Genomic DNA, 16,448 nt, shown 5'->3' on the forward strand with positions numbered 1-16,448 from the left:
GTGCATGCTGGGATCTCACGAACAAGTGCGTCACCCCAGGGGGGACGCGAAACTTGATCTTTATGCAAAACAGCGTCTAAACAAAGCGCACAATATGCGGTTTTCGCTTACAAACACAAGAAAACCCTTCGCGGGACGTTTGAAAGCAGAATCGTCCACTCTTTGTCTATATATTCAAAAACAAACAAAGGGTTCATGAGAATGGCTTGTTCTGTTGGCCTTGTCAGGTCAGTACAGGGGAGGTACAATGCGATTTGCATTTTCTTGCAAAGTGTAGGAACACAAGCGATGACAAAACGCGTTCGTCTGCTCAGTGCATTGCTGATTTTTACCAAACACCTGGGTTTATCGTGGTCTAGGCTTGCCGGTAGGGGTCACGTGATCAAAACAAAGCCCGTCCGTTAGTTAAACGGTGACAGGTCCTTTGTCACGACGTAGTAACTGAACACCTTATAAGTTAGCGTCCTTGTGGTTCGTGCGTTTACGTTGCCAAGACGACCAGAAGCCTTGGCTTGTAATTAAAATGGAACCTTGGACTCCTCTTGTGGGGGTGGACTGACGTTGTGTTTCAAACCCGTGACTACAATGTTTTTCAAACATTAAGGTGAAGATTCATGCCTGACGCTATAAAATGATAAGTAGACTTATGTTAATCACAGATGAATGGTGAAGAGAAAGTTTTACAACCTATCCGTTGCTCTAAAGGCGCTGTGAAAAGAAATCTGTCCCGCGACGTTTCCCCTTCCTTTCCAAGATGGTACGCTCCAGTCTCAATGTCGCAGGTCACAGAGCTGCGCGTCCCTGCTTCTGGGTCTTTTGTGTTCGCGCATCGCTATTTCTGTGGGAATAGCGTCCCCCACCCCAGTTGCAGCTTGGAGCTTTACCGCACCGCACCGCAGCGAGTCTCTTCTCCACCCAGCGCACCTGACCTCCAGCACGGGGAATTTCATTGCCTACCGCAGATCGCCCTCAACTGTACCAGCCATGCCTAAGAGAGCCCGTTCCGCTTCTGGAAGCCGCAAGCCAGCGGCCAAGAAGGCCAAGCCGGCAGGTTAGTATCTGATGCGTTGTAGACAGCGGTTCTTGTCTGGGGGGTAAGCGGTCCCGGTTTAGGTGGCCTGGTTCGGGCTAAGGTCTCCGACGGCTGTCTGATACCTGGCGGCGTCCGAGTCTTCCCAGCTGGCGTGCGTCCAGCGGTCTGTCCATCTGTCTGTCCACCCGTCTCGGCTGCAGTATATGCTTATAGATCAAGAATTTGGAGAGAGCGGGGTGTTTTCATGGACAGGTTTCCGTTTTTGCGTTTTTTTCCTGAAATTTCTCATGAGGCAAGGCAGCCCCGGCGCACTCGTACCTTGACAGACGGGTGACGCTACTTTGCAGGTTAGGGGTGTTCGTGTCGCGTCTTTTTGGCAAAGATACCAAAATTCACCGGCTAAACTGCATTACGCACGTTTGTGACGCGTACATCACGGATTGCAGTCTATGGCTATATAGAGGCAATTTTTTTTTTTTTTGCACAATCTCTTAAGACTTCTAATCCGTGTCGGACCGATAGATGTGACGTAATCTTTTAAAAAACCAAACTTTTCCTGGTAAAACAAAAAATCTGACGGGGAAAAAACAGTTGATTTCATCCTATCAAATAGTCGTCTACTCCATACACATTTTGAACAAGTCACAATGATTCTGTAATGCAGGGTTGATTTTCCTACTTAAACTTTTTCGGACTTTTTTTGTCAGAGGTACCAGCTGGACGAAAAGCTTTTATCTTTGGGCACGCGTCTTAAACAAACGCGCAGCTTCAACACCTCGGTCCCTGCACGAGAATAGATAGTCCGTTTTTGCTATGTTCTGAGTAAGAAGTGTTTTTTAAGACTTCCCATGTTATCTGTCTCCCTTGTTGATTGACAACAGTTTACAAGGCCCTTGCGTCCAGAATACATCTACCGCATTATTTCGGCTTACTTTGTGATGGTGTTGAGTATCATCTCCTTTATCTTCGTTGTCTGTTTTGACACGCATCCATTGGTTCACTCATCCTTCCTCTCAAAAAACGCTTAAGCGCCCAGACAGTGTGTTGAAAAGAAACGGGTTATGTTGCGATTCTAGCTCTTAAAAAAACACTGGAGCTCAGGCGTCCTGTCAATCTTTTTTGTCATTGCAAGGAAAGTCTTGACAAGTAGGACGTGTAATTAAAATGAATAGCTTCATAAGAGAGATGTTGAACCAGAAAATCGGAACGCACTCCTCTATACCAACTGAAAGTATGTAACGTTTTGTTTCTTACTTTTTAATCTAATGTTTCCTCTGTGTTTTCCACAGCTAAGAGGAAAGCACCAGCCGCCGCCGCTGCCGCCGCCCCGCCCGCCAAGAAAGCAAGTAAGTACACCGTACATACTACACCGTGCACCGCGTCCTTACTAAGGGCAGGAGATGCTTTTCAAATATCATAACTTCCTGGTTAACTGACCTACCGGTCGCTAGGTGGGGAAAAAGTTTGGAAAGTGCCGTTTACTTTATCTCAGCGTACCTGCAGACAGAAAATATGTTTCAAAATATGTATCTGATAAGGTGTTTGAAGACTCTATGAACGTTAAATTCTAAGTAGAGCCAACGATGCGCTCGCAGACTGTAGTTTGTATACACCTTGACAGGAGCTCGGAGGTCCCGTTGTCAAGCAGGTTCAAACATCAACACCGGTGGAAAATTCCCAGGCTAACTTTGTTGTGGTATCATGTATCTGGCGATGACGTGTACTCCAACCAATCAGATAGCCCCTAACTTGCCAACTACCAATCACGTGAATCCTTTCTAATACAAACGGTAGCCAACAGCTGACGCGTTTTCTTATGTTTAGGATGTCGATAACTAACAACCACTTATTTACGTTGGCGTTGTGCCAGAATGTGGAATTCTGGGTAAAAGGGGCGGAGTTATTCAAATCAAGGCCTTGACAATATATTTAGCCTCTTTTGAAATTCTTGACCTTGTTGAGTTGGCAGTCTGCCATAAGTCTCTCCCCCTTGAGGTATTAGGTTTCCAATCAACCGTCAATTGAATAAAAGCAGCTCCAGTATTTTGGTCACTGATTGAAGAATCTCTCCTTCATTTTTTCAAGGGCCCGCCAAGGCAAAGAGGGCCCCACGCAAGAAGGCCGCCAAGCCCAGGGCCAAGCCTGCGAAGAAGTCCTTCAAGAAGAAGGGAGGAGCAAGGAAGAAGTGAAGAATGGATCCTTCAAGATTCGGACTCTGTCCAGTTGTGTGTCTGTGACAGATTTTGTTTGACAGTGTGATGACGACTACTACTTCACCCAACAAGTAGCTGTAAACTAGACAGCAGAGTGTTTTGACAATGTACTTTTCCCCTACATTCCTCTTCAGTGTTTGCACGGCAACTGGTTGCCACGACCAAAAAAATACTACACAAAGTTGTGATACAAAGTTATCGATATATCTGGACTTTATATATTTTGGACAACTCGGAAATAAGGGACCAATTTGCTCCGACGGAGTAAAAGACTTGTGTTATATTTGAAAAGGGAAGCGGTTTGTATAGAGAATATAGAGGAAGATAGCCTGAGGTAGCAGGTGTAATCTAAATAAGCTTCAAGTTTGTGAGAAGATGTAAAGGACACGGAAAGGAAACACAGATGAACGTACATTGTCACGAACTAGTATCAGCAGAACGTCTAGATCTATCCCCACTGTGTGCTATCGTGTTTATTTATTGCTTGGAAAATCTCTCTATCGGTACCCTACCACACTGTACTACCCCGTGTCTTTCAGAAAGGCAGATATTTTGTAGACTTCTCTGTAGACGATGTCGACTTTTGTAAAATAAAATCAAAACGTAGTTTTGCTACACATACGCCTCTGTGTTGGTTTTCAATATCTTAATGCAAAACGACCACCCAGATCTAGATAGCTCATGTTGTCCAGTTATGTTAAGTGCTCAGTACGTACCCCCTCTTGCTCCCTATTGTGAACTGCACCGTCAATCCAACATCAGTCTATTTACAAAGTACCTGACCTACGATGGGAACAAAAACATATTCAGCCTCCCTTCAAAAAAAGTACATGCTTAGGTTGCTGCGCGCTTTTCAATTACCTCAGGCATTCTCTAGCAACCCTCTACCACCCAGGCACAAATTGTTAGCAACGCGCCTGATTGGTCAATACTACAACATTACCTTACATGTGATTGGCTGTTATCACCGTTCAGTTTGCTGATTGGTCAGATGATGTTTACAATGGTGACCCAGTTGCTAGGACACGGCCTTGGCGTTGTTTGAAAGTGTTGTCACTCAAGCTGATCGCACCTGTTAGCTTTGAACGCGCGGTGCATGCTGGGTACGTCTCAGGTAGCGTCCTTTTTGTTGACACAAGCCACAAAAGACGGGAGATATCATTACACACGCCTTTCAACCACGCAGGGAGAGAGCGTGTGTGAGAAAATACGGCTGCAGGAAGGCGATTTGAAGTGAGAGGGCGGATAGACATTAGACGATTAGTCTCTACCAGACTAATTTAGCCTGTAGTCCAGCCTTCTTAGCTTAAGTCCGCTACCCAAGCTCCGCTCCTCGAGGTAGCGGACTAAAGCTATAAAGAAGGCTGGACTTCACGCTAAAACTAACTACGCTAGTTAGAGAGAATATAGATTTCCCCGCCACCATAGGGTTCATTTGCCGGTGCAGTTAGGAGGCCGTCAACCTTCCCACGGACTGATTCTCCTGGCCAATTATTATTATTCCCCTTTTTGCCAAATTCTACGATCCGTACCCCCGTAGGAAGGCCTGGTGGAGGCTATCTAGACATAGACAAATCCCATATAGGCAACAAATCTAGGAAAATTGAAATGGCAAATTTAAAGAAAAGACCTTACAGGGAATGAATTCCTTACGGTTCATGGATAATGAATATTGTTAAGGTTGAGACAAAGTTGTAAACCATTTTGCTTTATCGTTTTCTTTGCACTGTTTAATGCCAATACATTCTGTAACTTTGTGATGGACGGAATCTTTTGACGCTAGACTGTGATTGGTCGAATGCACTGACATTGTCATTAGCAGGCGGCTCAAATGCAAGATACTGTAACCATAAGAGATGTGTCTAGGCTTTCGTCTATACTACTTATAGTACAATTGAACTTTAGCGTCTTCAACTAGATTTTGGAACGCAACTTAATGACTCCAGGCATACAATGACATGTATCTCATAAATAGTATTTCCTAGTGATGCTTAGGTCTCAGTTGGAAAAAGGCTAGAGGCCTCGCCGGGTAGTTGACGGGCTATTTTTTTGCACTTTCGGGCGTGACCCTTACGTGGCCCCGTGGGACACCCTGCGGCTGCCGGGCTTTATTTAGGCTCGGCAGGGACCCCGAATCATTTTAACCCAGACTTGAAATCAACATGGGAGCCGGTAACCATCAGTCCACCGGGACAAGTTTGTGGCTTCGGGGCCCGGCCGGGACTACACCGGTCCCGACGGGCATCGGCGCCTAAGCATAACCAGGGGTCAGACCTTGCACACTAGTACGTTTACTTGTACCTTTTACTTGTGTTCGCTAAGACTGGTTTATTAATTGTGTCAGACAAAGTAGAGTTTAATAGCACAAAGGCTGTAACTTATAGCCCCTTGCATGTAGCTATAGCCAAAAGACACTGTTCAGAAAAGTGTTGGTCCGGTTGTTTACTTAACGGCCAGGTGATAGCAATGGACTTAGAAGAAACCAACTGAAATGGCTGGGGGGGGGGGGGCAGACCTACGGCTTGACATTCTTCTTCGCACACTACCCAATGGCGGGATCAACATTACAAGTAAGTAAGTAAGTAAAGTTTATTGCACAACAAATGTAACGGGTACAATGTATGGCAAGTTCGTAGACAGAATACGCCAAATAACTTGTTCCCTACCTCATTGAGGCTCAAAAAAGGTAAAATGTCACGGATGGATCACACACAGGAATCCACAAAGTCTATAGTTTACAATTCTGCATCGACGTCCGTCCCTACAGAAATGGACTGGTCCATCCCCTCACAATTCATGCATGCAGAACTTTGCACAAAGTTTAGGTTAGACACAGAAAACCAACATTGGCTAAGCAGAACAAAAACGTTTTATTTGAAAACATGATCTCCTTTAACTTATCCACTACCAGATCACCAGAAACTAACAGTATCACTAATTACATAAGGCAGCTACCTCAAGAGGAATGCCAAGGTCAGTCAGGCTGTTTATTGCTTACTGATCATTTCAGTAAGGCATTGATTAATTTAGCATACACAGGGCATCAGGCTTTAAGGGTTTAACTTATGATTGATCATATACATCCCTATAAGCCTGATAAACCCATCAGCTCCGTTTATAACGTATCTTATATCTTACTCTTTACAGAGTTGGAGCGAAAACAAAGTTTGACCTTCAGTTCATCTTGTCGTGCATTCTATCTTTCAAGTCCTTTCCACATACACATGTTTCATGAAGTTTCAATCAGTTTCTTTCGGGTGAAGTACGGGCGATCTACTCTTCCGTTGTCTAGACTGACTCAGTCCGTGTAAGACAGCTGACTCTATTAATTCTAAATAGAAAAACAATTAAAGAAAACGGAAAACAGACATACAGGGTCATAAACATTAAACTACATGATAGAAAGACATGGAGGAGGCTGATACAAGGTGCAACCACAGTCCCCGACCCTCATACACGTGGATGGGATTAGGTACAGGTACGCTATGAATCTGAAAAATCTACATTATCTACTGCCTGCTACTCTCCAAGCAGATCTATCTGTTGCAAGATAGTATCCAAAGGGCCAAAACAGTATCCAGTTGGCCGCTGGGGCCGATTGCGGATACTGCTCTGGCCCTTTGGATACTATCTTGCTACCGGTAGATCTGTTTGGACTACAGCTTGGTCCCTATTCTTGTATCTCCCTATGAGATATGGAATATTAGACCAGCCCAGTGGTGTCCACGGTGATCTTGAGGAACATGGTGTCGTCCCTGACGTAGGCGTGGCCGCTGTTGTAGACCTGCTCCAGCGGTACGAAGTCAGGAGTGCCGCAGGGCAGGTTCGCCTCACCGGTGGGACGTGCGAAGGACGGGCTGGTCGGGTAGGCACCGGTGTGGAACGAGTCCGCGACGTCCTCTCGGTGGTCCTGGTCTAGAAGTGTGAAGGTCACCTGGGGTGAAGAGAAGGAAGAACTTGTTAGAATCTTCTCAGGAACAATGCCTTCCGCGCTCTTGGGCCTAGCCAAAGACGGCAGCTAGACATGTAAGTTGTTCGTCTTTGTGTGCACTGAGTGACTTGGAATTGAAGAAATATAATACAAGGTGATGAGTGTTGTGAAGGGTGAAATTAACTATTACCATTGGAATCATTTTTTACTTATTCATAGTTTATTAAAACGATCTCATGTAGTAGTATTCAGAACCTCGTACCTGTAATAGGAATCAAATGTTAAGCACTGCACTGAGTCGCCTAACTTGCTGACAGCCTAACTTGCTGACAGCCTCTGACGGCCACTTCTACATCTGCAACAAAATTGCACGTAAGGGGGCGCTCGTGTGTGGTGAACTTCACCTTCCTCAACTCGCTGGCTTTCCTTAACATGGTCGATAGGCGGCGCTTTGAAAGTTACCTGTGAAAGGAAATCTGTCAATGGTAAGCAATGCTACGCGGTGGTACCTACCTGCTGACGAAATGGCCAGGGCAGAATTGCGTCGTATTCGCCCTTCATCATGACAAAGAACACACTGATGTGCGTGTCCTCCGCTCTGCCGTACCCGTTCAGGTATACCTGGGCGCGCATCTTGTATCCCGTGCGGCTGAAGAAGCAGACGGAATCGATGGCTGTATTTTTGCCAACTACCGCATCGTGGCGCTTTTGAGCCATGCACGAAATCTTCCACACGAGCTCGCCGTTGTAGCTCGTCTGCTCCAGCGTCTTGATGATGATGTATCGCCGGGCAAGTTGGGCGTCTTGTTCGGTCTCTCTCCTCTCCAGGGCCCCGATGCGGCTCTGCAGGGAGGCTATCAGAGCGTTGCTGTTGTCTTCCTCTTTCATCCGCTGGACTTCGTGGTTGAGACGCCCCACCCCGTCAAATGCGTCCCAGACAGCCTGCTCGACAACATCCATTCGGGTCTCCATGCCCGCTGTTCCACCCATAAGCACTTTGATGGCCCTCTCTTGCTCGTCAATCCGGTTCCTCAGACCAACGACACGGGAGTCTGGAATAATGAAGAAATTTATCAATTATTAAATAGCTATCCGGGCAATTCAGTATGTCTGAACAGAATAGACCAAAAAAGGTGATACGTACCTCTGGTCTCCCCCAGCTCAGTGACACTTGTCAATGAGTAGTCTCCTGGCTTTGCAGCAGGATTTTGCATCTGAAAATTAAGACGGGTCGAAAAAAATCCATTAAAGCTGTCGGGAACATGACTTTTGATGTTCCTATCAGAAAATTAAAATGTATCGATACAGCTGGTATCAATTCCACCAATACATGACGACGGAATGTCAAGAAACAAATCTTTTCTTAAAATCGCAAACACGATGGCGTACCTCTCCCACGTGTCGGTATTGGCAGACGTACTGCAGGTGGTTGCCCATGTCCTTTCGACACATCTGCGCATTGCAACCTTGTCCAGCGTTGATGCAGTTCATCTTTTCAAAGTCGCAGCCCGACAGATGATCCTGGATAAATGCATCAATGTTATTATCTTCTGAAGTAGCTGCTACGATTCATTTGGGGGGGGGGGGGCAATCTAGAATATGCAACATTATATATTTGTAATTATTTCAACACTACCAGATCGCGCCTCTATAAATAAGATGATACTTTTCTGTGTCAAAATGTAATTTTGTTGTAGTCTGCCTATCAGTAAAAGCTGTGTAACATTTCTGTTAGAGATATTGTGATGACATACCATGACCTGGCGTACAACTCCCTCCCATTTACAGCCACCTTCAGCGTTGTTACAGAAAATGGCGATGCCCAGCACTTCTCTCTCTGCAGCTTTGTCGGGCCACATCTACGAAATAAATTCCACTATCAATCAAAAATATTTGGTGTGAAAATGCTTACAACCTCTTCTCTCTAGTGTTCTTGTGCTTTTCTGTGATATTTGCGTACTGTTCGTTTCTAGTAATAACCATAGACCTTATACATATGGGAAATACACATTTCTTTGCAGGTCAGTGACGTTCCATATATGGAGCTGGTAAAACACACACACACGCACACACGCACACGCACACACACACACACACGCGCGCGCGCACACACACACACTCACAAAGAGAGTCACACACACACACACACACAGTCACACACACGCGCGCGCGCACACACACACATACATACATACATACATACAAACATCCATCATGCAAGTGATTTTGCCAAGGCTTACTTCAGAAAGCTGGATCGTTTCGCCACATTCCGGTGCTCCACACCGTCCTCCCCAGCTCCTGGTCAAACAAGAGTGACAATTATGACAACATTGTACTAAGTGGAAGTTTCAACACATGCATTAATACACAAAGGCCTTGTTCTTATTAGCATTTGTTATTTTCAATTTATCAAAGTTCAATTAGAAAGTAAGTTACTGGTTTACTTCACTTTGAAAATAATGGTACAATGTACAATTGTTGTCACATGGCTGAATTACGTGTAATATTTACAATAGTCAACTATCATCATAAAACGATAAATAACAAGCATCTTCACCATTACGACTAATTCTCTGTAAGTGCCTCCGGGTGTGCTTAGACAAAAACATGGGCCATAGCAAATAAGCTGCATTATATATATTGCATTGCCACTACCTACTAGAAAAAAACATCATGCTTCACTCAGTTGAGGAATGACTGCTTTACCTCATTTCTGAATAAAAATTGCTATCACAACAGTTAAGTCAGGATATAACGTTAAGTAAACTATTTATAAAATCCTGATATAAAACGTGTAGGGTGTATCGGACAGGGGAGCTGGAGGAGATTCAGCTACCTTGATTATTTGTAATATTTCTGTCACAAACGACGATTGGAATTGGCGGCACAAAGTATAGGTACAAAATATGTTCCTGCACTATCATGTCTAATAGTACAAACTTTATCGATCAGTACAGGTATCGTAGACCAATATCAACGACCACCTGGCCATTACAACCACTTTCTGATGGCCCCTTTACATTTTCCATTGTCCTACAATGTAGATCTTGACATGACATGATTGTTAAAGCCCTGAACGATAAAGTTTGACATGAACCTTGTCAGTTCCTGCACGCAGGACTTGCAGTAGCGATGCCCGCATGGAGTCTGCCTCGGCTCACGCAGCAGCAGACCGCAGCTGGTGCACAGGTAGCCGAAGTCAGATCCGTCCACTTTCAGGTTCACAGCGTATCCCTGCATCGTTGGCTACTTTGCTGCGGAGGGCATGCCAATAAACTAATAATCAACACTGAAAATATTGTTCAAATGAAAAATGGTAACATTCTCAAATGAATATGATGTGGTTTCCATACAGTAGGTTACCACATCATAAGCTAATATGAAAATTGCATTGATTCGTACCCAGTAAAAATGGCAACATGTACGGTTATTCAAACCAGACATGTTCACTTTAAAGAAGGTTTATGAATACAAGAGGAAACAAAAGATATAAGCCTATGGAGAATACCTTAATAGGTAGCAATCTATTGGGAAAGGTTCGAAGTACTAGTCAGTTTGACTGAGCCGCGCCTCACTTGACTGGGAGGTTTTTATATTGTATACACTGAGCGGATGAACTTCGAACTTTTTCATGGGGGATGCTTTAGTGTCAACAAATTTACGGGGCCTTATATCCATATGATACGTACTAGCATAGTATATTGAAATACACGATTGAATGACGTTGTTTTGTGTAACAGTGTTATCATTTTCGAGGGGTTCACATTTTTGTTCCAACATACAGCACTGTGATCTGTGTGTGGCTCTGTGGGCACCCAACTCGGGTAGTAATACCAAGGCACCATCAGAAACATTGTCCGACTGACGGGCCAATTAGCTCCTAGCAGTGAGTGCTTGTGTCACAGGCTACATAAACATGGCAAGTGACCTTCGGGTCAGTGTTAACCAATTACAGAGCATTGTGTATGACGTCAAAGCGTCTGTTTGTGTACGTGTCAACTTCACAACAAGCTCACACAGGAGTACGCGTTCTGCGTTATTGGAACATTACGGCCACAAATCGCGTTGTTTTCTGCATAGAAACCGTCAAATCAGCAACCAGGATGTACTTGCTTGGACGTGGCATCATGTCATTCGTGTCTGGTGTGAAAAAACGGCACTCTGATGGTGGTACGTACCAGACGTGGCTTCTGGCCGCAGTACCACAACAGGTGGAAGGCTACGCCCGCCATTACATGTAGCTTTATAATAGGGGGCCAAATGGATTCCATTCCTTCTCACATTGGACAAGTTGCAGTATATTGATCAGCACTGTCACAAAACAGCGTTGTTGTCGCAAGGTAAGATGATTTACTGACTGGGTGGATGTGGATCATATTGTCGTTATGTTATGAACAATCACTTCAGGTTAGCAAAGCTTGTGGGATTTTAAATCCAATAAAGGGCTGTTGTAAAAATGAAATGTGTTGTAGTTTTTCAATATCATTTTAGTGTCCAATAGTGTCTAAGTTTCACCTGCAAATCCTTTAATTTAGATATTAGAATTAATGCTGGCAATGTGGGCTTTCTGTGTAGGTTGGTTCCGTTGTATTGTTGACACTTTCAGCACGTATATACAGTTGTCCCCTTTTTCAACATTGAATGCACACAAATGATAATGTTGATAGTTTTTGTTATGTCTCTTTTGTCTGCTCCCGTAGACTTCACAATAATGAAATTGTTACCAACATGCATATATACGCGAAAATCCACCAATCACCATACCACCCCCACTCTGTACTGTTTTTGATCAAAATTTATTTTGATGAATAATGCATTATGATGAATGATATATTATGGACTTGATTACCATCATAATCTTATTTGATATTGATGGTGGATAATGTAGCATCTTACTATACTGTTATCATATATATTATTCAATGGAGAGTGGTTTGTCAACATAATCATCCACATGTCATGCAAACCAGTCATATGAACATTCTTAGCCGTCTGTCTTTTGAATCTGTACAATAGTAATAAAGCATATAGTCTGTATAGTCACTCTGTCAGAGGTCATTTTTGTCTCGGAAAAATGATTTAGTCAAGATAGTGTCAAACGATTCAGTTACGTTGGTAAAATAATCTTTCCGCTCAATTCAGCGCCGATTCCAGTTCCGCACCAAAGCCAGCAACAACAACTGTTACACCTACCGAAATGGAGCGTATAGTTCTGTACCCTTGAATCCAGACCCCCTGTATCGGCGCGCCACCCACCGCACGCGCCCCGAGCTTTCCCCGGCCCACCCTACCGCTGGCCCCGACGATCCACCCCGCCCAATCTCCGCTATTAACCCAGTCTCCGCTAGCTAGGGTGGATCGTCGGGGCCAGCGGGAGGGTGGCCCGAGGAAAGCTCGGGGGCGCGTGCGGTGGGTGGCGCGCCGATACACGGGGTCTGGATTCCAGGGTAATAGTTCTGAAGCCTGATATTCTTGTTATCTTACAACAGATTTGTATGGACGAACACATTAGAATTAGTTTTCACTGACAACAAGTACAGTATGAAATAATTTCCCTCTGTTCTACTATTGTAGTGTCACATGTACCCCCAAAGATGTATTTATGTAACTAATCGCTAATGCTACTTTTATCATGCCCTTAATTCCATCAGAACTAGGACTAGCTGCAGATGCATATGATATATAACTTTCAGCCATGAACCAAACAGGTCCCTGGTCTGTGTCAATGGGGTTCCTTTGATTGAGGCTCAAATTACTGAGGTAATTGATTTGGCGACATTTTGAAATGGGGCAATATAAACACTATTACTTAGAACATTTATGATGAATAGGACTGGGTAAAAATGCATCGTGGCAGGAAAATCAACATAATGTTTTCCTATCTCATTTCGTGACATAGGTCAATATGACTGTCTTGGATAAATCAAGGAGGTTTAAAATCAAAATTGAAATTCGTATTAAATGGCGTGCATTTGTTATATTCTACGGCATACAGCACCCTGTCAGGGTTTATACAGTACAGCACGGCATATCTGGGATTGAGATATATAAATAATGTGTTGTCTGATGATACATTCACAATCACACACTATTGAGACAAGAGCTGAAGCTCACAAGTTGTTCTGTGTTTCAGTATAAGCCGTGGGAATCTTTGTTTAACAAAATGTATAATGAAAAGCAAGTCATATGCATAAGATGGTATTGCAAAATTACCATGTAGCATGCATTGAGTTTCATTTCTTTGCTTTGGTTGAATATCTAAATTATGTACGGCTAACGTTAAATACACTATGAACATATCCGTGAAAGATTGCATGTAAACTTAGCTGCGGATGATAACGTCTTGATCTTTCTCGCGTGTTGACGGTTATTGCTGTCGAGGCCCTCTTACACATGTCAACAGTGCTTCACCTCCCACACACAAAGACATTGGATTTCCAAAACATTGGAGAAACTTCATTCCGGAAATGGCGTGTCATGTAAAGCTCAAAGTAAATCGGCCTTCACTTACCATTCTTGGAAGTTGGAACCAAAATTTGTAGTCACATATTTCTGTAACATGTCTGTCCTTGCAAATAAATGTGCCTCGTGTAATAAACTATTACACATGTCAACAAAAGTCCACAGTTCTCCACGTGTTTTCATCTAAACTCTTTAGTACAATGAAATTTAACGTTGATTTTGGATGTCAATCTAAACATGTTTGAGTTTGAAAGATATGTCAATATAAGCACATAAGGTACATTCAGGTACAAATAGACATAACCACCCCTCTCACTCGTGTACCTGAATTATTCTTGATAAGGTATGGTCGGTACTGATTGAAAATTCACACGTCCAAACACACGCCCACACAAAGTCACTTGATTCACATTTACATAAACATTAGACGACATATCTAAACCTCATTAAGAACATAGTTGTGTCCAAGTAAAAGGGCCTTCTCTTGGAATTCTTAACCAACGAAAGTTTGTATGTGAGCTAGTCACATATTTCTGTAACATGTAGAAAATGATTTAAAGGTAAACAAAGCATGAACAAAGCAGGGACAATAATCGAGAAAATAAGCATGCTTGACATACACGAAAAGTACCAGAGAAACTACACAATTATACAGTATATGGTAGCCATATACGGTGACAACAGTTTATCTGGGTTACTTGATTGCAGATATCTTTTCTTCGCCATTCCTAAGAATGTAGACATTAGGTTAGAAGAGTAGGGGTGATCCGGTGTGCTTGGCCAAAAACGCGAGCCGTTTGCACTACCACTAGCTATCAGAAAAAGTATCATGCTTCACCTCAATTGAGGATGACTGCTTTACCTTACCTTACCATGTATTTGTTGGTTATGGAACCTATAATTACAGGTAAGTGTCTATTATACATGGGTAGTTGGTGGCACCCTTCTTCACCCAATACAATGAAGAAATCATGGCTAAAATCTGTGTCCCTTCCATGTGCGGCTTAAAGTCTTTTAGCAAAACACAACACATCACGGCACAGGTATATATTGCAAACTTAAATCTGAGGATTAGATCTGAAGTTTTGGACAGTACATCAGGACATACTGGCATTTAAAATCTTTGACTGAGACATCTCAATTCCATGCTCTCAGATATTTTGCACAGCATTGCGACGAGAGGTGTTGCTCATAGTTACATGCTTCAGTCTAAAACGCGTGAACATTTCACATGTGCAAGATAGAGTCGAGATAAGTACTAGTCATACGATGTGATTTCAAATTTATCATGTAGCATGCCTTGGATTCTAGAATGTTTCCTCTCTTTGTTTTAGTCAAATATCTCCACTAGGAACTAGCTATATAGTGAACAGATGAGAGAGAGAGAGATTTGTGCACTAGATATCCAATCTCAACTGTCATAAGTGTTGTGTTAGGGTTACTGTAAATCACCCTTGAGCTTTCAGTATCAAAGCATTAAGATAAATTGTTCCCTTAGACCATTGTCTTTTAAACATGACTGCCTACAATGAATGTCTTGATAAGGCCTGTCGTGTATATGTTGGCGGTTAATGAAGATTATGAAGAAGGTGAATTGGAACATCTGTTCGTACAATAAAATATGACTAAGGTAATAAGATATTGCACATGTCAACAAAAGTCACAGTGCTCCAAATGTTTTCAGTGACAACTTGTTTAGTGTCATGTTATTTAACATGGTTTTGCACATCGGTTTAAACATAATTTATGTCAAAAGATAAGTCATTACGAGTACAAACAGTACAATCAGTTACACAAAGGCAAACCCACCCTATCTCACATGAGTCCTTCTTGATGAGGTGGGATAGGTGATGACAGGATGCTGACACACACACATGTACACGCACGCACGTGCGTAAAACTGTTAAATTTACTAGACTAAGAGAAATATGTTTAACCTCATTCCAAACAGTGTCATGTTAAAGCTCCAACTAAATGAGTCTTCAATTGCGAGTTGTGAGACAAGGAAGATTTGCATGTAAGCTATGCACATGTTGCTGTAACGTTGGGTAACCTAAATTCGGGATTTTTCCGATAATGGTTGACTGAAATCAATCTAGCAGAACAATAAACCATCCTTTTTTTTCTATAATTCTGTCAGTATCATGTACTATCTTTGCACTAATCATATATTTGGTAGATTTTGTCTCTAGTCGTGCTGACACCATACTATTTCAATTTTGAAACTACCGTCCGCCGCACGGACAATGACAGTGCTGTCGGACAGGGGGGCACATTAATTCGGGAGAGAAGATTCGTCTTGAATATCTTACCGCTAATCACATTTTATACAGCAGGTATTCGTTCCATCCTTGGCTTGAGGAGAGTGATATGGATATAGACGTGTCCAAGTAAAAAAAATACACGAAAAAACGGCCGTACCGCACACATCAGGCCAGTTCGGGTACAACCCGTGTGTTGAGTCGGTAGAACTTCACTCAAAGTCGGCCCATCGTCATCATCGGGCAACGTGTAACGTTACATTATTCATGGCAAGCTAGCTGGATGCCGTAGCAATGGTAATACTACTATGTCCATGTGTTCCTTGTTGTGTTAGGAGCAAACTTTGAGGAAAATATATTCCTCAGTCCACTATCACACGCAGCATTTAGACAAAAAAGTGTTCCTCACAAACCTTTGTCGTCTGCTTGACAACAGGATTCTGGTTAACAATATGGCGGCTGGAAAATACACGTGCCGTAGGTTGTAGCAACAGAGAGGAGTTTTGATGATTGATCACACTTAGAATCCAGTTGCAGGTTAGCAAAAG

At 43.1% G+C, this 16,448-nt stretch overlaps 2 protein-coding genes across 2 annotated transcripts; one reads left to right on the top strand and one right to left on the bottom strand.

The window, feature by feature from the left end:
- The first annotated feature begins 769 nt into the window (after positions 1 to 769).
- Positions 770 to 3,863, top strand: LOC136441298 (histone H1E-like). Its single transcript, XM_066437502.1, has 3 exons — positions 770 to 1,051; positions 2,323 to 2,379; positions 3,119 to 3,863. The coding sequence occupies exons 1-3, from the start codon at positions 985 to 987 to the stop codon at positions 3,220 to 3,222; spliced, it is 228 nt and encodes a 75-aa protein (XP_066293599.1). The 5' UTR covers positions 770 to 984; the 3' UTR covers positions 3,223 to 3,863.
- A 3,760-nt stretch (positions 3,864 to 7,623) lies between these two features.
- LOC136442109 (TNF receptor-associated factor 3-like) lies at positions 7,624 to 10,417 on the bottom strand. Its single transcript, XM_066438735.1, has 6 exons — positions 10,275 to 10,417; positions 9,418 to 9,475; positions 8,932 to 9,036; positions 8,567 to 8,698; positions 8,322 to 8,391; positions 7,624 to 8,229 (listed from the first exon to the last, which is right to left on the bottom strand). The coding sequence occupies exons 1-6, from the start codon at positions 10,415 to 10,417 to the stop codon at positions 7,673 to 7,675; spliced, it is 1,065 nt and encodes a 354-aa protein (XP_066294832.1). The 3' UTR covers positions 7,624 to 7,672.
- Positions 10,418 to 16,448: the final 6,031 nt, after the last annotated feature.

Source organism: Branchiostoma lanceolatum, chromosome 9 (assembly GCF_035083965.1).
Source record: "Branchiostoma lanceolatum isolate klBraLanc5 chromosome 9, klBraLanc5.hap2, whole genome shotgun sequence".
Classification (NCBI taxonomy): domain Eukaryota; kingdom Metazoa; phylum Chordata; class Leptocardii; order Amphioxiformes; family Branchiostomatidae; genus Branchiostoma; species Branchiostoma lanceolatum.